Source organism: Schizosaccharomyces pombe (genome assembly GCF_000002945.2).
Source record: "Schizosaccharomyces pombe strain 972h- genome assembly, chromosome: II".
Lineage (NCBI taxonomy): Eukaryota > Fungi > Ascomycota > Schizosaccharomycetes > Schizosaccharomycetales > Schizosaccharomycetaceae > Schizosaccharomyces > Schizosaccharomyces pombe.
The window spans coordinates 33,067-55,688 of record NC_003423.3 but is presented as its reverse complement, the minus strand read 5'-3'; the positions used below and the strand labels follow the sequence as shown (position 1 = coordinate 55,688).

The window sequence follows — 22,622 nt, the reverse complement described above, 5'->3', positions numbered from 1 at the left end:
ATGCGCTGCTCCGAAAAAGCAGTCACGACGTTTAACGATACCATACACTAAAAAAGAATATGAAAGATAAGAAATTTTTAATGGTTAGTTCCGTTTCCTATCTGCGCTTCCAAGTAAGGAGATGTGGGGATTCATAGTAACTTGTGGGATTTTTCTAGTGTTACTATGCCAATTGCGTTTACTGAGTAAACGCAAATCAAAATCCACTCCTTATAATGCCTTGCTTCCCAATGTTACAGTTTTTGCAATGGGTGGTACAATCGCTGGATGCGCAAATTCAAGTCTTGAGATTGTCAATTACATTCCCGGTTCGGTAGGAATTGAAAAATTGATTGAGGCGGTTCCAGCGATCAAGGCAATTGCAAACATTAATGGAGTACAGGTAACTAATATGGGAAGCGAAAATTTAACACCTGCTGATGTCCTAAAACTAGCTAAATTGATTTTAGCCGAAGTTGCAAAACCGAATGTTCATGGTATCGTCATTACACACGGTACCGACTCCCTGGAAGAAACAGCAATGTTTCTTGATCTGACCATCAGTACTGCAAAACCAATTGTTGTAGTTGGAGCAATGAGACCATCTACGGCTATAGGCGCAGACGGCCCTATGAATTTGTTAAACGCTGTTGCTGTGGCATCTTCCAATCAATCTATGGGAAGGGGCACTTTAGTTTTATTAAATGACCGGATTGGATCTGCATTTTACACTACGAAAACGAATGGAAATACGCTTGACACATTTAAATCTTATGAAGCTGGATCTCTTGGGATAGTTCTTAATCAAAAACCATTTTACTTTTTTAGTCCAGCTGTTCCAACCGGTAAAGTGTTCTTTGACATTTATAACATTAAACAACTACCACGAGTAGACATCTTATATGGATATCAAGGATTGAATCCCAAACTTGCTGAATCAGCAGTCCATCTGGGGGCCAAAGGCTTGGTTTTGGCTGCTATGGGAGCAACTTCATGGACTGATGATGGTAATGAAGTTATCAGCTCGTTAATACGGGAACACAATATTCCAGTAGTGTACAGTCATCGGACTGCGGAAGGATATTCAAGTAACTCTTGCCTTGGCATTCCTTCTTATTTCCTTAATCCACAAAAAGCTCGGTACATGCTTATGCTTGCTATTAGTTCAGGTTATTCTATTAGAGATATAGAAGGTTTATTCAGCATTAAATAATTTAAGAATTCCTAGGGAGCTATAATTAGTAACGCATGTTTGGCATTCTTTTTTGCGCATAACCTCGTGCGAAAGGGGTTACATTTCCACACCTTTTAAGTGGAAATTCATTTCTTGTTAGTTTTTTGCAAAAAGCACGTAGTGTTACTTTGCTCAATTTATGGTAAGTCACGGATAGAAATAGAAATAGATTTAATTACAAAACGCATAAATTATGTCCATTATAATAATAATATAAAGTAACCAGCGAGAGTTAATTTGATTATAATATTTATAATATTTGCAGTGCTAATACTATGATTCACCGTTTTATCTTTAGGAGGATATTTGTTCAGTATTAATATCAATAATACTTATTAAACTTTAAGTTTTAAATAAAATTTTTTTAAAGTTGGAAATTTATCGAATATACAGATAATTTTGTATTTCTTGTACTGTAACAATTATGTGTTATTTAAATATGAATCAATAAACAGCAAAGAAGGTTGGCTTGTATACATTTTGTAGTAACAACATGCGATCTTTCTACTGTACGTTAGCTACACGGTTATTGTTGCACTAAACAATGCTCGGTTTTTACAGATGAATTTTATTTATGTTAAATAGAGTAAATAAAAACTTCGTACATCGATAGATGTTTAACGAATGAAAATATATACTTTTAAATTAAGCATCCAATTAAAATAGGTTTAATGGAACATATGCCCGTAAAAATCTGTTTAATATTCAAAAAATTCTCTAATACACTTGACAATAGTTTTAAATATGCAATTAAGTGACTTTTTTGTTTTTGTACTGCGTTACTTCAAAATTTTTTTATACATTTTTTATATTATTATAACATAAATCCGAATAAGTAGGATATTTTTTTATTAAAACTAGCATGCTAATAGTTTTAATGGTCAAATTCACCATATTATATTGTAACTATTTGATTAAAGCCCTTTTATTAAATGATGTCTGTAATGCAATACGCTTGAATAACCTATCGTTTTCAATCCTCATTTCTCGTATCTTCAAAACTTTTATTACTTTTTGATTGTACGTAGCACTACCTATCATTTTGCTAATATTTTTAGACCTCTTTAACCATTCATGTACTGGCTTGAGTAGAAGGTGCTTTATCCACACATATCATGATTGCTTGATGATCTTACAACCGAGTGTGGAAAAGGTCCATCGTATTTAGTTGTACATCAAGTAAACTTCTGAAAAATTTTCTTCAATGTTTACATTTCACTGGTCGTTTTTGTTTTATCAATATAAAAATTTTATTCGTCAGTCTCTTCTTTCAAAGATATATAAATATATCTTTTGTGGATTTTTTAAAAGATTCTAATAGGGAATTTCTGAAATTCATTACCGTTTTTCCGAATGATCTTCCTGATTAATAGTCTTACATATTCATAGTATAAAAAGTATTTATAATAAATCAGTCAATATAATCGAAATCGGCTGAGACTATCTAATTATTTAAGGCTAATAACGTACAAAGTATTATCTTTGTGTTAAGCATGATGAAAAAATAAAAATATAAATATAAACATAAACGAAATAAGCGATACAAATACCATGATAACTAGTCTATGATTATAGTAGCATAAATTCCTTACGTTTTCAAAAGATTAATTAGTTATACTCAGTTATATTGCTAGTTTGTAGATATTCAAACCAAAATTTTTTTCAAAAAAAAAAAGAATAATTACTGATAAGCGTTAGTCTGTAGATATTGATTTTTATTAAAACACTGTAATAAGATTTTTTAGACTATTGATACTACGTTTTTTTAGAATATGGGTTTTATCTTTATAAACTTACATTTTATGATGTTTTGGTGTAATCCAGGGTTGAAAGATCAATCTAAAAAATAATGACTGGAAAAGGGATTCTTGCAAAAACTTAAAAGGGGTAAAAGACTCGCACCCATCATAAAACATCGTACCCAAACAGCAATGTATGACTTATCTAGTGTGAATGTCATATATCCAAGAGGAGAAGTTTAAAAATGTTCTTTTTTTTTATAAAGTAATTCGTATAAAAAATATAGATTGCGAAATTGTGACTCAATCTTCAAGAAGTTGGTTGGTTTTTTTAATGGTAATGATGTCTTTATTGGTACTATGAACAAAACATTTTTTTCGATAATGTTATGCTCTTTAAAGTTTTTTAAAATTATTAGTCTTTTTACCTTTGATGAATTTTATACTTCATGGTATCATAGATTACGAATACGGTTAATTAATCAATACTCAATATAGTAGTCTTAAACACATTTGATAATTATGCTTTAAGTTAGATATGTTAGAAAAACAGAAGATATAGAATAATTTCGTAAAAAAGGTGTCGAATAAGTAGAATAGTACTCCTCGAGAAACAAATGTACACAAAAAGTACACGAAAAATCCTTTTATAAGTAAATATGTGTACCTCTCTTGAAATTATCGCAAGTGAATTGGAGCAAGATACCTATTTATCTCATAAAGATTTAGGTACAATATAAGCGTGAATTTTAATGCTATAAACTTTTGTAAGCTTTTGGTCCATTAAAAACACATAATGGTAAAAAAAATACCCATTAATACAGAAATTGCTTTTAATTTCTAGTCAAGGTATGTTACACAAGATATAAGGTTAGCAGTATCTTGTGAGAAGCAGCAATGCAGGTGCTATTTTATTGAATGTTAACATTTGTAAAATTCTCCTAGTTAAATCTTCAATAGTGTAATCAGATATAATCTCAATTCTTGCTAATTTTTAGTAAACAATTGTTCATAGAAAATTCAATTTTCTTATAATTAAGATCTTCCTTTTAAAATCAATTGTAAAGATATTATCTAAGAATAAGTGTTAATACGAAATATAGACAACACGTACCCAAACTACCCTACAACTAAAACAAAAAATAGTCGGAATAACTTTAACTTCTAGTTTTTCCAATTTATGATGTTAGTAAAACGGAATCTACCTAAACTTTTGTAAAATAAATTTAGGCGAATAAAATTATAAATAGTAAATAACTGCAGACGGGCATCGTTTTGCCTTTCGATGTCATAATTTATTGGTTGATATAAAGGGAAAAAAAGAACTGGAGTGAGATGGATAATAGTATCGATTAGAAGGGACGGCCGAAGTTAATAGTACCGATATAAATTATCTTATCAAATGTCCTATTTGTTAATACATGATCTTGAACAAGAGTGGAGATAATTATGAATGCATTATATAAACCAGTGAAAATTTTTGTGAGTTTATTCTTATATTTTCAAAAAAAGCTATTAAAAACGGCCCTCTGCATTTTATTCCCAACGTGTCACAATGGTGTTGTCAAAAAGACCAGTTCGTATCTCCAAGGCTTGTGAAAATTGTAGGAAACGAAAAGTCAAGGTGAGTTACGTTAGATCATCTGCCAAGGATATATTTTGTTAACAATTAAGTGTTCTGGTGGAGACGTCTGCTTTGAATGCCAAAAATACAACGAAAATTGTGTCTATAGACAATTCTATCGTAAGATAAAGCGTCTGAAGTACAACAACGATAACTCTAAGTATACTCAGCTCCTCATATCAGCTTTTATTAATATAAATAGAATTGATAATTTTTCGAATGAGCAAATGAATATTCCTGAATTCATATCTGTTAGAAATTTAAATGACGATTCTTCAAGTATTGAATTTTTTGGGCCAGCGAGCAACATTTCATTTGTTAACCAGCTGAATCATTATCTCCGAAAAGCAGAAAGAAATGGCTACGATTTTCTGTCTGAAGGTCAAAACGACATCACTCCAGAGGAAGAAAGAAAAGGACTTGAAAAGTTTGGTATGAAGTTAATGGTTTTAAAAGACAATGCGAATAATTTTGATTTTTCTCTTTCAAATATAACTACCGAAAAAATGAATGGACTGTTAATAGCATATTTGGAAACATGGCATATCCCTTGTCCCATATTTAAAGCAGAGGATTTATTCAACCTTAGTGTACGTACCTGGAAAAACCCTTCTGCTTCTGTTCATGATAAAGCGCTCTTATATTTAATACTATCAATAGGCTCTGCAGCTTCTTATTTTGATCTACAAAGTAACTCATCAACTTTACCATTAGCTCGTGGATTTTTCAATCTTGCTTTACGTACCGTTCCTCATATTTTTACCGAATTGTCTCTTGACGCAATTAGGATCGTTTTTTTCATGAGTGTCAGCGCTGGCAATTTGGGAGACACCGCCCTTTCGTACTTATATTCTGGAACGGCTGTTAGAATGTCGTTGGCAATTGGTTTGCATAAATGTAAAAATTTCTCTAACGATTTATCAGACAAATATCAGAACATTCGATTATGGGTATCGGTATGGCAGTGGGAAGGTTATTGGAGTTTCTGTGTTGGCCGGCCGAGTTGCAGTAGGCAAGATATTCCCATTCCTGCAGTTCCTAATGAAGCATTTAGCTTCTCTGGTTACGGAGAACACGGTAGATTTTTAATCAATCACGAACATATGAGATTAAGGGTGTTTTTTAGCTCTTGTTGTAGCAAAATACAGTCCGAAATTTACAGCACGAATAGAAACTTACTCAGTGTTTTACAGACTGTTGAGCAAATATCAAAAGAAGTTGATAAGGAGTACTTTAGTTCAACGAATCATCAACTCATTAGATCTGAAATTGGCGAATATTGTAAAACATTGGATATTAATTCATGCAGAGAATGGTTTTGGATAAGAATATACTACTTATATTTAAAGCTAATGATATTCAGACCTTTTTTGATTTTTTTGGCTTACGTTAATATCTCGAAAACTTCCGCCCCAGATGATATTATAGAAGGATTGAAACGAGGGTCCGATCAGTGCGTTCAGGAGGCCATCGATATATCAAAGTTTATCGTTCAACTCAATAGGAAAGTACGAATGTTGCAACCGATATTTTTTATATGCACTTATTTGGAGAGTGCATGCACCGTATTACTGTTTTACATTGCTAGCAATTCTGCAAAAATACAGGGGCAATTAGCCACCGAAATATGGGCGGTTCTGCGTGACACTTGTTCGTTTCTACAGGGTTCTTCAGGGCCATACGTTGGAAGCGTAAGTACAATTGCAAAGGATGCGCTGGAGTCTCTAAACAATATACTTGTGTCTAAAAAATATCAAGACAATAGTGTCAACAATACTTATTTTGATAAAGTAATGCAACATGTTTTGGTGCATAGCCCAGCTTTTGATGATTCAAGTGATCCAAAGTTTGAAACAAACCGATCTGAAACTCCTACACAATACACTTTAGATGATTCCGCAAACGATGAGTTAATGATACCAGATTTACAAGGATTTTGGGAGCAAACTTTAGACTGGATTAATAACTGAACGAAAGCTATATAAGATTCACAAAAGGTTTAGATTAAATCCATTTGGCTTTGATCAAATAATCCACCCACTTAGTTGGTTAAACAATCCATTATCGAAGATGCTGCCGCCAGACATTTTTCTTCTTCGAGTTTTTTAGTAACTACTTGAAGGCAAACAGGCATGTTATCAAACAATACTGGATCGTACATGTCGTTGTTTTCCTTGTCCTCTTCGTTTAATGGCTTATAGCTGACATCGGACAAATCAATATTCGCATCAACCTTCGTAAATGGAAATACAACGCATGGACAATCACAAATATTAAATAGGGAAGTGTACAAATGATCAGCTTTACTTTCAGGTAAAAAAGATGTTGATGCCCAAATAGGTGCAATGATTGCATCGATAGAATTCCCCGATAATGTTTGTATAGCAGTATTATTCCATAATTCAAGAAACATCTGCCTTATTTTGTATACCTGGTTTCCCAAATCCCACCACTCATTCACTGTAATTGGCTTCTTAAATATTTTATCAGAAACAAAACGCTTGACAACTGAAACAACAGGCTCTCCAGTTTTTTGGCTTTCATTGTTAATTTCAAACCTTGCATCAGCGGAAAAAACTTTGACTACTGTATCAAGCATATCTTTTTGGAAAGGAATGCTAATTTCAATTACTTCATACCCAGATTTCTCTAAGACAGCTACAACCTCATTCAAAGCGCGAATAATGGGCGGGTGAGGCTTCACAATCCCATCAGTTTTTAAAACACCAAATATTAATTTTTTTGATTTCAGATGAGACTGGTTTTTCCATGGAATGGGTAAGAGTTTCGAATCTATCTTCCAAGCCTCGCTTGCAATTACTGTTTCCGTAAAGAACTCAATATCTTTCAATGATCTAGCCATCGGTCCAATTACTGAAGGAATTAGTTCTTGTCCACTATAAGAGTTGGTGACATTTAAATAAGATATCCTGCCAGTGGAGGGCTTCAGCGCATAAAGCCCCTGAAAGCAAGAAGGGATGCGAATGCTTCCTCCTATATCGGTACCAATACCACAGCATGATGCACCACTTCCTAAAAGAGCTCCTTCTCCTCCAGAACTTCCTCCACTAGAAAGATTAATATTGAGAGCATTGTAAGTGTAGCCATGAAGGTTGGAAACTGTTTGTGGCGCCATCATAGCCATTGGTACTGTAGTCTTAACATAAAATATAGCTCCTTTATCTTGTAAAATTTTGGCCAAAAGTGCAATTTCAGTTTTGGGCTTGCCGACTAAAGATACGTACCCAATTGAAGAATCTTTTCCTGGAAGATCTACCTGATCTTTGAGTGATATTGGTATACCATGAAAAGGTCCAACCACTTTGGAAGTTTTCTGAAATACATCGTCCAGTTCCTTTGCTTTTTTTAATGCTTCATCAAAGAAGATTTCTATGCAACAATTCAAGATTTGATGGGCCAAAGCAGCTCTATGGCAAAATGCTTTCGTCACATTGTAAGATGTATAATTGCCTTTTGCAATATTAGTTGCCAACTCAAGCATAGACAAATTTGTGATTGCGTTTTCCTCTGGGGGAAGAATTAAATTCAAATACTCATACGTATTAACATATCCCGATGAAATCATTTCTTTCCTGATATTAGGTTTTCTCCATTCTTTAGGAATAGAATTTAGTACCTGATTTCTTTTTAGTGCGGCCACCACTTCCCAAGTCGGAGTATCCATAATACTTTAAAATAATGAATCAAGGGTTCTTTACTCCAAGTTGGAAAAAAAGAGCCAACAATGGTTATTATATTATTACTTTGTTAATTTATGAGTATTCAGAATTTATATATCGAACTGAAACTTATCATCGACAAGGAATAACGGGTCTCGGTTCTCGGTAATGTAGTAGATTGATAAATCAAAACAAAGAATTTAACAGAGAGATAGATTTCTAAAGTGGGTATTTGATTGAAAAAAAAGCAGAATATTACTAAAATATCATTTTTATCTGCAAATAATCCGAGTAAGCCATTGATAGTTCGTTTATACTAATCAATTTACGGCGATATCGATAGTTCAAAGGAACAAGTTTGGTCACACTGTTTTGGACTATCGATACAAAGTGCGATGTTCGCTATTCTTAAAAAACCTTATAAAGACAGTAAAGTAGGTACCAATCTTTAATATTTAGTCGATTGACGAATTCTATTTACTTTTTTTTCTTTTTTTTTTTTTTTTTTTTTTTTTTTTTATAATAGAGAATAAGCCTTGAAGAATATTTCAGCATAAAAAAAATATAAAGCTAATAAGTAAGTGAACAAAGTTTAGCAAATATGGAGCCTATCTTAAACCAAGGATATGGCTATGGTTTCGCTTTAGGACTTGGAGCTGCCTTTGCTTTGCTGATGGCTATTATCACCAAAGTGTTGACAGCTTGTATGGGCCAAACGCAAAACTCGGAGAGGTTTTCTACTGCTTCAAGAAGTGTAAAATCTGGTTTAATCTCTTCCAGTACAGTATCTGCTTGGACATGGCCAGCCACGCTTCTTTCATCAGGCGCATGGAGCTACACATATGGTATAATGGGGGGATTTATGTACGGGGTTGGAGGTACGATCCAAATCACTCTATTTTTGTTCTTAGCTATTCAGATTAAAAAGAAAGCCCCTGCTGCTCATACTGTTTCAGAATGCTTTTTTATCAGATTTGGAAAGCTGGGTCATTGTGTTTATTTGTTTTATTGTATTAGCACAAATGTGCTGGTTTCTTCTCTTTTACTGCTAGGAGGATCACAAGGCTTCTCCTCCACTACAGGAATGAACACAGTTGCTGCATGTTTTCTTTTACCTTTGGGAGTTATGGTTTACACAACGTTGGGTGGCCTTAAGGCCACTTTTATTTCTGACTGGATTCATACTGTTATGATATATATTATCCTTATTGTTACATGCTATACTGTCTATTGTAGTTCTTCTTTAATTGGATCACCAGCAAAGATGTACGATATGTTGAAAGAGGTACAAGAGGTATACCCTGCTACTGGAGGTCAAAGTTATTTATCTTTCAAAAACTCTGAAATGATGTATTTAACTTGGTCGGTTATGATTGGTGGCCTGAGTTCTGTATTTGGAGATCCTGGATATTCTCAACGTGCTATCGCATCTGATGCAAAAAGTGTATTTCAAGGTTACTTGATGGGTGGCTTGTGCTGGTGGATTATTCCAATGGCTCTGGGATCATCGGCTGGTCTCGCATGTAGAGCACTTTTGCTCAATCCAGCTTCCGTCACTTATCCGAATGTTTTATCATCCGTAGAAATTTCTTCTGGATTACCTGTGATATATGGTATGGCATCCATTTTTGGGAAGAGTGGAGCAGCTGCGGGATTGGTAATGTTGTTTATGTCTATTACTTCTGCTACTTCTGCTGAATTGATAGCATTTTCCTCGGTTACTACGTACGACATTTTCAGAGCTTATATTAATCCTGCCGCCAATGGTAAACAGTTGGTCAGAACAGCACATCTGTCAGTAATTGGATTCAGTTTATTTATCGGTGCTTTGTCCGTTGGATTTAATTACGCAGGAGTAACTGCAGGATGGCTACTTACCTTTCTTGGAATCATTTTAACCCCCGAGGTTAGCGCTGTGACTTTATGCCTATTCTGGAACAAAATGACACGGTTCTCACTAGTAGTTGGTGCACCATTTGGGACCATCACCGGTGTTGTTTGTTGGCTTGCCAGTACCTATTCATTTTGTGATGGAATCGTTAACAAAGACACTGTTATGACTAGCAAAGCATGTTTTGTGGGCAATATAGTGTCAATGGCATCCTCTCCTTTGTATATAGTCCTTCTGAGCTACATTTGGCCTGATAAAGAAACGTTCGATTTGAATCAGTTTCGAAACATCACGGTTGGAGATGATATTGATACGACTGAATTAAATGCGATAGTTTCCCAATTGAAAGATGAAAGGATCTTAAAACTTCAAACTTACTGGAGTATTGGAATCAATTTATTTATATTGATAGGCTGTTATGTCATAATACCAACAGCGTTGCTTGGTAGCAATCATGATTTGAGTAAATCATCATTTAGTGGATTAATCATCGTATGTCTCATATGGATTTTAGTTGCAGCGATATATATTATTCTTTTCCCGTTATGGCAAGGCCGAAAATCATTGGCGAATGTTATAAGTCATATAATTCGCTTGAAAGCACCAGAGAATATTTTGCTAGATGGCTTAACGCCTAAGCAGTCTTCGGAAGACGTGGGTGATGCGACGTCTTTTCATATGGATAAATTGGATAAAGAGAAAGAAAAATCATCTGAACTTAAAACTGCCTAAGGCACTGACGGCGAGTAATTTTGTCGAATTGAAACTTTGACATCCACAAGATGCATTTTTTATTCAGTTTGCTAAAATCCTTATACTTTTACTATATTGTGAAACTGAAAGTAAAAGAGATGAAATCAATTTTATTAGTTTTTATTTTTTTGAGATGATGTCTATAACAAACTTGATCCGCATTCTTCTCCTCTGAGTTTTTTTTTTATTATTTCATTTTAATGCTTTGTTTATGTGTGATACGGTAGTATCTTAACATACAGTTTAAGAAATTTATATTCAATTTAAGTGATTAAATAAATGATAAAAATAAATAAATATGTTTGATAAATTGCTTTAAGTTATAAAGTGGGTTGAAATAAAAAAGTTAAAACGGAATATTTATAAACAAATGCAAAATTTTCAAAGATATAATAAACAGAACATGTAATTAAATCAATAAAATTTTGACCTTTCTTTGTGTTTAGAAGAAATCGAACCTTCAAATAAATAAAACACACTGAATGAGAGCCAAAAATGTTGCCGAATTTGCATAATTAATCAAAAAGCCTACTTAAAACTGAAGCTTATAAATGTTTTAAAAGCTGAATGTAATAATATCACTAGGTTAATATTTTTTTTTTCAGAAAAAAGAATAGTATAATTAATTGATATGGTAGCACATTTCACTGAAGTCTGAGTAGTATAATAATTTTGTACAAAAACATTGGTATGCGAATGTACTATACTGATTTAGAATTGCATTCTCCTTGTTTTCAACTTAACGGGTTATGGTAACTTTGATTGCATTTTAGATAACTAACGTTAAGAAAAGATACTTTATTGATATTCTAAAAACACAAACTATTGATAATTTTGACTCCTTCCATAGCCTACAGTATTAAACTGAAGGGTGTGTGTTTAACCAAGCTAAATTTTAATTTGAAATAACCAGGTACATAAACTATATTAGATGTACATATCTACAGCTAAATAGTATCATAGAGGATTACTAAAGAATGCTATTATATTTTCCTTGCAGCATACAACTAAGGTGTAGCTTAAATGGAATTAGCAGACTATAAGCAACTTAAACTAATGTAACCCAGCGACAAGAATGCTTTATACTTCCGAATGAATCAAAGTTTATTGATTAGATTGGTAATCTGAATATCGTTAAATCCTGAGGCTAAAAGTTATTTCACTAGGGAAAGTATAAGCGATTTTACAAAAACTGTAAATTTTAGAATAAAACATAAAGTTGAAGATCAATGAAAAAAAAAGTGTTAATTGCATTTAATTAGTTGAATATGTTCTTAAATTCAGATTGTATGATCTCTAATTTTTAAATACTGAAAACCCTTCTGTATGTAACTAATCTTTGAAATCCTTAACATTTTTAGACCTCGTTTGATTCGATTCTATATGTAAGGTTAAAACAAAGATTCTATAGTTTTTCTAAATTTATAGAATATATTCAATCCACACTCCGCCCTTTTTTTATGTTGGATATATCAATTTCTCCAACAAGACTCTATTTGACTAATCTTCATTTGCAATTTATCGGAAATGATTTTTTGTTGCTTTTAATGCAAATTGAACAACACCTCTTCTGAAGATACCCAGTTTTCCGAAAAAAAAATACTCAATAAAAGTTACATTAAAACTTATGGAAAAAATTTTTTAGCAAGTTTAGAACACTTAAAACTTGCTCTTGGACCTCATTTTAACGTCTACAATTACAAAGTTCGGATACGGTGATATCAACCTAACATTTTTTTTTATTTTGGCTTTATTTAAATAATTCCGAGTTCGTTCAGTAGTTATTAGAAAGTTTATCTTTTTTTCCCACGTTACGAATAAGGGCACCGTTCTTCGTGTTGGTGAGGCCTTTCAGATTTTAAGAACCAAACTATCAATCGCAATTCTTTTAAGGTAGAAAAACCATTAACTTGCATACTTATGAATATTGAAAGGACTCATATAAAATTGGCTGTAAAATCAGAACATCCATCAGTGGGTGAACTTTCCGCTCGTGAAACTATCCCCCAACTGCAAGTACAACTTTCTCATTCAGCCAAGAAAATTATTTGATGAATTGTTGATTTTAAATTTTTTTAAATATTGACTATAAAATACTTATTTTAGATGAAAATAACTTCGAATATCGAAGCTACCCAATAAGAATTTAAAATCCATCATCATTACACATTCAATAAATCAGTCTTTTCTACTTATGTACATTATTAATATCAAAGGATTACCTAGATTCAATTGGTGATGCGTAATTAATATCAAGACACACTGTTGGTATGCCACAGTTGTGAATTGGATAGGGGATAAGAGAAAGTTCAAAATGTTAGGTTTTGGCTTCATTCGTTTTAAAAGTTTATCAAAAATTTTCAGGATCAATAAAGTGCTTCCGAATACTTAGCTTGTTAAATTAGCTGGACAAAAAGAAAATCAGGAAGAAAATGTTAGCCAAATGATTATTTGGTGAATGCAGAAATACCCAATAACATTTATTTATCTTTTATATAATTTTTTTTAAAAAGAACTTTGGTACAATATTGTAATTATTTTTTGAAACGAGAGTAAAGACTAAATAAACACCTTGAAGGCTTGTGAAACCAACTATGGACTAGTACTTAATTTATTGGAGAATAACTGACCCATTGTATAATTGAGCTAATCTTATATTAAATTCACATATTAAAAACAATCAACCAATAATAAAAATTCACTTAGTTCATGATTAGTAAAGAACCTTTTTCATATTTGTTTATGTATTAAAAAAAAGTTTGTAACAATTATAGAATAGTATCATTCCACGAAAGTCGTTTATTACATGTTCCAATGTTTCGATTTGCTAGTTAATCCAGAGAAGAGATTTTTATGGAGAATGTACAAGACCTTTATTGCTAAGTTTTAAATTGATAGTTCATTTCAGAAGCTATAGCTCTATAAATCAAAAATTAATTTGCTCCAATTTTAACTTAAAAAGTTTAGTTTGAAGCACTAATTTTCTAAATATCATTATAAAAGATATTAAGGCCGTAATTCTGCTACTTGAAATATCATAGTTTCCGAATAGCGAAAGCAAACTTCGGACGTTGCTGACGAGTCCTTGTATTCACTTTTGCTTGTGACCTATGATATTCAACATATGGTTACGGCTGGCAGAACTACGGTGCGTTTTACTTGTGATCTGTTATGGTAATAGAATAATACGAGTAACAATGTTAACAACTGATCTACGTAAGTATTGCACCTCTCACTAACATCTCTCATAACTAAACAAATTTGGGAAAGAGGTTCAACTTGAGCTACCCTTATGCCGTTATAATTAACATATAAATGCTTCGGTAATATGAATAGGTCCTTCAGTCTTGTATCACCTACTGAGATAATGTGTAACTAGATTATGACATGTAGTGATACTTAACGTACCGTGGATTGCCAAATATTTCTTTGTTTCATCGCACGCAAAAAATTTTATGCCTCGCACCCATCGTACTGTACGTATATGTGTGTATTATTGCAATGATAATAGGACTTCAATACGTTATTTTAAGTTTCTTTTTTAAAAATTTTACAGAGCTATATTATGTATTGTAAAAATTTTTTTAAAGTAGCTCAATGTCATTTTCGCAAACCCTTTACCCAATTACGTATTATACAATTCCCATATCTTCCCAGATTTATTTGGATAGGCTGCGTGTGTTTTTACCATAAAGATAGAGCACCTCGTGTGGAGTTAAGATCAATTAAACATTTGGCCAATTTTTTATCATACAAAAAAGACATTGCTGGTAAAACTATATTAATATCTGATGAAAAATGAGGAGATATGAATATTTTCAAAAGTTAAATTGACTCCTTATTGAAGTAATGCACAGTAATAATACTGTTCAGAAAGGTAAAAATAACGAACTTTGGTCAAAAATGCTTATGATTAGTGCCAAAAGAAAAGGTAATAAATCAATTCGTGTGAAGCATTGTACTGATTAACTGACCTTTTATAAAAATAAAAGAGCTTACAACCAATTTGTAGTTTTTTGCATATCAAATAGGGCGTTTACTTAAAGTTCCTCACTCCACTTTGTACAACGTCATTCAGGGTTAACTTTCTTTCAAAATATTGTCGCGCAGCGGAGTACATCTAAAAAATCCAAGTTGGACCCTGGGGTTATAAAGCGGCTTGCTGTTATAGGCCGGTACTTTGCTTTAAATGCTATTATTCTGCATTTACCAGCTATGCATTACAAAATTTCTCCGCATTAAAGAAATTACAGTAAACAATTTTTTTGCTATTTAATAGTAGCCGAAACTCATTTTCGAAATCAGTGAAAATTGTATTTCTTCTTAGAGAAAAAAGTCTTAATCATAAACTGGTGTGATATTATAACTCAATTTGTCCCTTTTCACTGGAATAATGCATTTATTTGCTAACAAATAACTCCGAACTAGGTTTTCCGTTATAGTCCTGGCTCTAAGTTAGATTTCCTATTCTTTACTATTCATCGAAAAAGGAAACTTTCTATAATATCCAATATTTAATTCTTTATTTAAATCTATAGAATATTAAACAATGGCGAGAACAATTACGATTGTTATGCTTGTGTTCATTTCTATGACCGGTTGGTAGTTTGGTGCGGATACTGGTTCCATTGGTGGTATAACTAACATGCGCGATTTTCAATCACGGTTCGCTGATCGGTATAATCAGATTACAAACTCATACTCTTATTCTTCATCACGACAAGGATTAATTACCGGTATGGTTAATGTGGGTTCTTTCTTCGGTTGTCTTCTATCTTCACCAGTAGCTGATAAAATTGGTAAGCGTCTCTCCATTATTGTGTGGACCACAGTTTATCTTATTGGTATTATTATTCAAGTAACAACAGTTCCCTCTTGGGTACAGATCTTGGTAGCCAAAATATGGACAGGTCTTTCGATAGGAGCGTTGTCTGTTATCACACCAGGTTATCAATCAGAAGTTGCACCTGCTATAATGAGAGGTGCTATCGTTACAACTTATCAGTTATTTATTACGCTTGGTATTTTCATCGCCGCTTGCATCAATATGGGGACGCACAAATATTCTCATGGAACCACTGCTCAGTGGCGTATATCCATTGGAATTAACTTACTCTGGGGTATCATTACTTTAGTAGGTATTATATTTCTACCGGAATCGCCCCGCTATCTAATTGCCATTGGTAAAGATGATGAGGCTTTGAAGATAATGTGTTACAACAATGACCTTCCGCTTGAACACGAAATCATTCAAACAGAGTATCATACCATTAAATCTGATTGTGACGCAGAGTTAGCTGGTGGTCCGGCAAGATGGCCAGAAATTTTCAATGCAAATATTCGCTATCGTACATTCCTTGGAATGGCTGTTATGATGTTCCAACAACTTACTGGTGCTAATTATTATTTCTACTACGGTACTCAGGTATTCCGCGGTACCGGTATGGATTCACCCTATTTGGCTGCCTTAATTCCGGATGCTGTCAATTGTGGTTGTACTTTTGGAGCCATTTTTGTGCTTGAATTCTTTGGACGACGTTCTCCTTTGATTGTTGGTGGTATATGGCAATATATTTGCTTCTTCATTTATGCAGCAGTTGGTGATCGTGCACTATATCACAAAAATGGAACTTCAAACCACCGTGCGGGTGCTGTAATGATTGTGTTCTCATGCCTTTTCATTTTTTCATTTTCTCAAACTTGGGCCCCTGCCGCATACGTTATTGTGGGTGAGTCATATCCTGTTCGTTATCGTTCCAAATGTGCAGCTGTCGCTACTTCAGCTAACTGGTTTTGGAATTTTTTGATTTCTTTCTTTACTCCTTTCATCACAAATTCTATTGGTTTTAAGTATGGTTATATTTTTGCTTCATGTAATTTAACAGGTGCTGCAATTATTTTTCTGTTTGTCCATGAGACCAAGGGTCGTACATTGGAAGAGATTAATACTATGTACGCATCTAACTTGAAACCATGGATGCCTCATCCAGAGGGTTACAGAGAGTTCGGTCGTGAGCAAAACAACGCAACTTTGAAGTCTCACATCGGACTCAATGGAGAAACAACCGAACTTATTGAAAATACCGATAATCAAGGAGACAGTGGGTCATTCCAAACATCAACCCCGGATGATTCTAGACCTGAACAAAATCAAGCTTCAGCAACATATATACGTCCTGATAAACGGGAGCCTCGTCTTTAATGCATATATCGTATTTAAAAATAATAACTCAATAAAATAAATCTACTGATTATATTGAAGTTCTAACTAAATATTTTGCATTAATACCGAAAAATTACTTAGTGCATAAAGTAACCATGAAAACTTTTGTTTTATAAAAAAAATGTTATAAACAGTTTAAGTTTAAATAGTAGTATAAAGCATGCCCTGGTGACTGAAATACTGTTAAATGCTTTTCTGTTCTCCGTGTAGCCGTATACCTGCAGGAATAGGATTTTCAACCGGATATTTAGTATAACTTAAATCTATATATTTATGAATACGATTATAAGTGCGAGTGCGAAAATTAATTTTTTTATTTTAAAACGACACATATTTTTCTGGCTTCTATGCAAATTCTGGTTTATGTAATATTCTGATACATAACGATTTTAATTTTTATTTTTTGTATGATAATATATGAAGTAAAGAAGCAAAAAGTAACTATTTGCTTTCTTATTCATCATCTATTTTTACGAAATTGCTCAAGGTAAATTCGATTTATTGCTGATTTATTTTGTACGATAACAGGCAAGTCAATTACTTTATTAAAATAAAAAAAAAGTAAATAAACAAAAAATAAATATTTTAAGTACTCATGTAGTAATAACATTAGGAATGGTTTTTATTTTGGCACTTTTTTAATTCGTCTTAATGAACATTAAACGGAAATTTATGCTTAATATTTAATAGAGCCCAAAAAACATATATGTCTTTACCAAATTATAAAATAAGTATCCACTTTGTGTCGTCTAATTCTGTAGAAACAATTTTGTAATAAAGCATTGATATAACACATTCTGAATCGAATTTAAAATTGGTTTCCTCCTTACTCAAATATGGAAGTAACAATTAAAGTTATTGAGCCATAAAGCAAAATGACTAAATTCAACTAGATCCTTTATCGGAAGCAACAATTCGGAAAAAACCCTATATAAAATGCAGGTCGGACATATAAAAATTGTCTAAGAAACATTTTTTAAAAAACTAAACTAAGTATATTGTTAATTATAAAACTCTTGGTATAATTGATATTTTGAGAATGAGTCTTTGACAAATGTGGAGAAAGATAATTTATCGTAGTCCGAAGTTTTGTATGGACAGGTTTATCAAATTGTATGTCATCTTAGGTTTTTTTTAAAAGAAAAACAGTAGCAAACTTCGGGAGTTGTACTGCCATAAAGAAACTTTAGTAAGGGACCTCGCTTGGTGAAAAGAAATCAATAACAAATAGACTTGTAAAGGATATGCATATTTTTAATATTATTGTTATTTTCCACTTTCCAAAATTAGCTGTATTTTATTTAAATTATCTTTAATTAAACTTAAAAGATACTCTTTTTTTTGATCTATTTGATAGTTCAATCGAACTTCTATTTTTTAGTCCCTATTTAAAATTTTAATCTGAAAACTAGCATCAGCATCTGAAAATCCAGCTAGCCAATGGTTATTTAAAACACTCAGTTGGAATGTGTTTAAACTTAAATTAATAGTTTTACTAAATTCTTTAAATCTAGGTTGAGCAAATATATTATTAATAATCTGATTATATTTACTAGTAGTTCTAAATTTATTATTAATTAAAGTTATTACTCTTTCAATTCCTTTAGAGTTAGCTATTATAAAAAGAATAGCATTTTTATCTTTAATTTTACGTACAATACCAAAATCAAACATATCAAGGAATATATCGTTAAAACTGAAATTTATGTAATTATGATCTTCAAATTCATTATCTCTTAAAACCTTCACATCACTTAAATATTCAGTTTCGAGTATATTTATTTCTTTAAGTTTTTTATTCCTCATGCCTTCACACAAACCACAAGCAGTGAGAAGGGCCTCTTGAGTCATATGACTATGAAAAGTATCGGCAATTTCCTGTAATACTCTTAAAGATTTTCCTAAATACTCATAGATTCGATAGTATCTATGGATAGCAATACGCAAATAGCATGAAAGGGAACATCCACGATCCCCTACCACGCTTTCCTTTGAGAAACTAACTGCTTGCAGCTTTCAAGAGCTCTGTCGATAACAGAGAAAAGGATGGATACAATTACACAAAAAGGTTTAATTCTTGCAAGAAATAAGTTTCGGTACAAGTGAAAACATACCGTTGCTTTTAGCAATACAAGTGCTGGTGAATGAATGTCACAAAGCTGGTCCAGTCTTTGGAATGCTTGTAAATATACAAATCTTGAATCTTCTGATATTATCTGGTACTCCATTATGATTTTAAATAACAATACAAGCTGATAAGCAGGTCCATCCTCTTCAACCATTTGGGTTGTTATGTTCGTTAACTCTATTCCCCTCGTTCCGTATTCAGCTGCTAAAATCCAATTTAAGGATCTAGCAATCCAAAAATTTTTTTCTCTTGACAAAAAAATCTAATCGTTGTTTTCTTCACCATCCTTGTCATTCTCTACCCGTATTTTACTTATCTCCTGATGAAGTCCTACAATTTCTGCATAGTGCATGGAGACAGAAGAAGCAATCCAGGAGAGGTGAGGACGAGTAGTAGCATGTAAGTAAATTGTTCTTAAAACCCAACAAACTGTAAGTTGAATCGATGATAAAATTGTGGTCGACAGTGAACTCTCCAAAACTTGCGTTATATGCTCTACTAGTTTACCCTCTAAAGACTTGTCCGAATCGGACGAAAAAAAAATCCTAGTATACTTACTGAAATCACGACGTACTCAGAGCAGCTATCAGTTGATTTGTTGTCCCATAAGAATTGGATCTTTTTCTCCATGGCTTTTTGATCAAACATGCTAAATATGGGATGAACTTCTTCAAAATATATAAATACGTACTTTAAGTATTTTTCTTTAGTTATTAGTTCCGTCAACTTTGGAAACACATGGTTTTTTTTTTCACTGCGTATTCCCGCATTTCATGCAAATGAATGCAAACGAGAAAGGTAGTTCATTTTTGGTCCTTCTCCTACTATCCGAGGAAATACTATGGCGCTATTTTCATAAAAAAATCGAAATTTCTTGGGTTCATAGTAAGGAACCATAGCTGTAAAGTTCTCAGCTTCATGATGAATATCCATTCTTGGATTGCATTGTGTAAAACTCAACTTCCCGTCACCATCTTCTTTATTATTGTTAGTATCCGAAACAACCTTTATTCTTTTAGACCTGTAATCACTTCCGATTTTAAAGTTCGCATCATTGAACAAGGATGCCTCGGAATTACAGGTAGAAGTCGCTTGGCCCTCATAAGCACATTGGTACTCATATTTTTTACAATATAGGCAAGGGAGTTGCCCATCACATTTTTGCTTTTTAGAGCGACATATTACGCAGGCCTTTTTTGTACGAACGCCATTTTTTAAACATCGCTCCTTTTAATATAAATTTTTTCAAGGAATTCCTACCTACACATGAAAATTTAGGATAAATCTGCTACAATCAAATAAAAAAGAAGCCTTACTAAGATGCATGTAGTTGTCGTTGAAGTTACTTCATATTAGTAATGACGACTAACCAAACTTTAACGAAAGTAACAATGTATTTAATGATGGGTATTTTTCAAATACTTAATAAATGTGCTCTTATGTATGTTTAGTAAAATGGTTAAGTAATAATAATGTAGACATTTTACTTATTGTTATTAATTTAGATTGCAAATAAATGGCTTAAGAAAACATATGTTTCCAATAGTTAACATTCTTAAACTGATATCAAACTTTTTCTCAAATCAAAATTTCAAATTCAAGCTAATAACTAAGTCTTTAAAATTTATAAGCGTTTTTACTAAACGCACGGATTTTTTTACCAAAACGAAAAAAAGATGAAAGGAATAGGTATCATAGCTATCGAGATAAATCCAAGCACGTTTGTAGCCCAGTGGTCGCCTAGATTTAAATACATAGGGCGTGCAACTAAAGTTATGCCACCGCTCACACTATACCGAATTAAGGTCGATGCAGCCAATGCACTTGGCGCCATATGCTGATAGGAATCAATAATGTAATTATAACAAACATAAAATATAACCAATAGAGAGAACCCAAAAAAAGCACTAGATATGATCCGTACTATCCAGTGGATACGATTGGGATAGCAAGTCCAAGCGAACCAAAACATAGAAATGGGGAATAAAAAACATGCAATAAATAAAGGATAAAGCCTGTCTTCCGGACACGTCAGACCGTTTCTTTTCTTAGTAGTTGTTAAATAATGCCAGTAAACCAATGGGGTACAGGAGCCAGCAACAGCCAGTCCTACCCCAACACCAATAAATGATAATCCTTGTTCTCATTGATTGAAGTCGTATTTGGCATATACGATAGGATATCCCTCAAAATTTATGTAACTGATAACATAAATTACAGTTAAATATAATGTAAAACACACCACAATAGGTTCTGTGAAAATCAGGGAAACCGCCTGAGTAGCAGCTTGAACAATTGCATTTTTTGGATCACGTTCGCGTTTGTGAACTGTGTACCATGCAGAATTACCGGTTGTTTTACGTAAGTGTTTTGCTTTATAGTCAAGGATGGTATCTTCGTGAGGTACTGGAAATGCGAGGAACACAACCACAAGAATAGTAGCAGCCCAAATCATGTTGATCCAAAATGTCCATCTCCATCCTAAATAGCTCTGCGAAATAAAATTGCCAATAATTGGTCCAATTATGGGACCTAAATATGGAAAGGTGCATAGTGCGGGAAGAACATAAGTACGTTGGATCGGTGTGAATATATCACTAATTGTTCCTCCGCAATTTGCTAGAGGCGTACTTCCAAAAAAACCCTGAAGAAACCTGAATATGACTAATGACCAAACATTGCTAGCGCAACCACTACCGATTTGAAAAATAATGAAGACAAGCAGAGTTCCAATGTATACAATAAGTCTTCCGTATATACTGCTTAGTGGAGCAAATGGAATAGAGCCTACACCGAAACCGACCAAGAATGTGCACGTTCGCAGAGTGGTAACTAAAATAGAAGATCCAAATCTTCCGATATTTCAACTGTACCAGTGGAGTAAACACTGGAAGCGAAGGTTACAACTATCGTGATAGTGGAAACCTGAATAACGACCCACCATTTTCTAGTGTATGACCAATTTCGAGGATTTAAAGGGTCATTTAAACCACCCCAAGTAACCAAATATGGAACTTGGATTCTCGTATCTACTTTTGAATCATGTGAAAAATCGCTTTTGTTGTCAGTCGATAGCTTTTCGGTAATCTTTCGATTATTTTCATTCAGAGAAAATGATGGATAAACTTTTTCTTTAGAAGATTTTCGATCTAAATTAGCATAATGATGGTTGGATTTTCTTCCAGTTGCAAGAGCAATCAAGTCCATTTGTTTATCCAGCGAATGCAAAAATCTAAATACTTGAAGATTATTGTGTTCTTGATGAATCTAAAAATGGCAGATTATATCTATATATATGAAAGAAATAAGTAATTAAAGTCTACGCTCCCAATTTATTTGATCCGCAATAACCGCATAACATACAAACAATA

At 33.0% G+C, this 22,622-nt stretch overlaps 6 protein-coding genes, 11 long non-coding RNA genes and 1 pseudogene across 18 annotated transcripts; 10 read left to right on the top strand and 8 right to left on the bottom strand.

The window, feature by feature from the left end:
• SPOM_SPNCRNA.4535 lies at nt 1–1,286 on the bottom strand. Its single transcript, NR_193895.1, has one exon. It is a non-coding gene; the product is annotated as a non-coding RNA (long non-coding RNA).
• On the top strand, nt 122–1,367 carry SPOM_SPBPB8B6.05C (L-asparaginase; the record flags this gene model as incomplete). The annotated part of the gene is made up of 1 exon (NM_001020941.3): nt 122–1,367. The coding sequence occupies one exon, from the start codon at nt 122–124 to the stop codon at nt 1,190–1,192; it is 1,071 nt and encodes a 356-aa protein (NP_001018766.1). The 3' UTR covers nt 1,193–1,367.
• A 2,128-nt stretch (nt 1,368–3,495) lies between these two features.
• Nucleotides 3,496–5,579, bottom strand: SPOM_SPNCRNA.1301. The gene has a single exon (NR_150172.1). It is a non-coding gene; the product is annotated as a non-coding RNA (long non-coding RNA).
• On the top strand, nt 4,508–8,320 carry grt1 (transcription factor Grt1; the record flags this gene model as incomplete). Its single annotated transcript, NM_001020940.3, has 3 exons — nt 4,508–4,576; nt 4,627–4,736; nt 4,779–8,320. The coding sequence occupies 3 exons, from the start codon at nt 4,508–4,510 to the stop codon at nt 6,544–6,546; spliced, it is 1,947 nt and encodes a 648-aa protein (NP_001018765.1). The 3' UTR covers nt 6,547–8,320.
• On the bottom strand, nt 6,618–8,261 carry fah1 (acetamidase; the record flags this gene model as incomplete). The annotated part of the gene is made up of 1 exon (NM_001020939.3): nt 6,618–8,261. One exon carries the CDS (start codon nt 8,259–8,261, stop codon nt 6,618–6,620), a length of 1,644 nt encoding a protein of 547 aa, NP_001018764.1.
• A 537-nt stretch (nt 8,321–8,857) lies between the features above and the next one.
• On the top strand, nt 8,858–10,995 carry SPOM_SPBPB8B6.02C (urea transporter; the record flags this gene model as incomplete). Its single annotated transcript, NM_001020938.3, has 1 exon — nt 8,858–10,995. The coding sequence occupies one exon, from the start codon at nt 8,858–8,860 to the stop codon at nt 10,877–10,879; it is 2,022 nt and encodes a 673-aa protein (NP_001018763.1). The 3' UTR covers nt 10,880–10,995.
• Nucleotides 8,949–9,179, bottom strand: SPOM_SPNCRNA.4534. Its single transcript, NR_193894.1, has one exon. It is a non-coding gene; the product is annotated as a non-coding RNA (long non-coding RNA).
• A 1,384-nt stretch (nt 10,996–12,379) lies between the features above and the next one.
• Nucleotides 12,380–12,940, top strand: SPOM_SPNCRNA.4532. Its single transcript, NR_193892.1, has one exon. It is a non-coding gene; the product is annotated as a non-coding RNA (long non-coding RNA).
• On the bottom strand, nt 12,562–12,899 carry SPOM_SPNCRNA.4533. The gene has a single exon (NR_193893.1). It is a non-coding gene; the product is annotated as a non-coding RNA (long non-coding RNA).
• Nucleotides 12,941–13,084: 144 nt separating the features above from the next.
• On the top strand, nt 13,085–13,353 carry SPOM_SPNCRNA.4531. Its single transcript, NR_193891.1, has one exon. It is a non-coding gene; the product is annotated as a non-coding RNA (long non-coding RNA).
• A 918-nt stretch (nt 13,354–14,271) lies between these two features.
• On the top strand, nt 14,272–14,630 carry SPOM_SPNCRNA.4530. Its single transcript, NR_193890.1, has one exon. It is a non-coding gene; the product is annotated as a non-coding RNA (long non-coding RNA).
• Nucleotides 14,631–15,323: 693 nt separating this feature from the next.
• SPOM_SPNCRNA.4529 lies at nt 15,324–16,924 on the bottom strand. Its single transcript, NR_193889.1, has one exon. It is a non-coding gene; the product is annotated as a non-coding RNA (long non-coding RNA).
• ght7 (hexose transporter Ght7) lies at nt 15,546–17,175 on the top strand (the record flags this gene model as incomplete). Its single annotated transcript, NM_001020937.4, has 1 exon — nt 15,546–17,175. One exon carries the CDS (start codon nt 15,546–15,548, stop codon nt 17,100–17,102), a length of 1,557 nt encoding a protein of 518 aa, NP_001018762.2. The 3' UTR covers nt 17,103–17,175.
• A 1,924-nt stretch (nt 17,176–19,099) lies between these two features.
• Nucleotides 19,100–20,577, bottom strand: SPOM_SPBC1348.12 (DNA-binding transcription factor; the record flags this gene model as incomplete). The annotated part of the gene is made up of 5 exons (NM_001355793.1): nt 19,100–19,455; nt 19,564–19,761; nt 19,806–19,941; nt 20,077–20,478; nt 20,518–20,577. The coding sequence occupies 5 exons, from the start codon at nt 20,575–20,577 to the stop codon at nt 19,100–19,102; spliced, it is 1,152 nt and encodes a 383-aa protein (NP_001343041.1).
• Nucleotides 20,042–20,373, top strand: SPOM_SPNCRNA.4528. The gene has a single exon (NR_193888.1). It is a non-coding gene; the product is annotated as a non-coding RNA (long non-coding RNA).
• Nucleotides 20,578–20,908: 331 nt separating the features above from the next.
• SPOM_SPBC1348.11 lies at nt 20,909–22,458 on the bottom strand (annotated as a pseudogene). Its single transcript is given in 3 exon segments — nt 20,909–21,394; nt 21,398–22,081; nt 22,087–22,458. Coding segments are annotated over 3 exon segments (1,542 nt in total).
• On the top strand, nt 21,083–21,329 carry SPOM_SPNCRNA.4527. The gene has a single exon (NR_193887.1). It is a non-coding gene; the product is annotated as a non-coding RNA (long non-coding RNA).
• SPOM_SPNCRNA.4526 lies at nt 21,443–22,354 on the top strand. Its single transcript, NR_193886.1, has one exon. It is a non-coding gene; the product is annotated as a non-coding RNA (long non-coding RNA).
• Nucleotides 22,459–22,622: the final 164 nt, after the last annotated feature.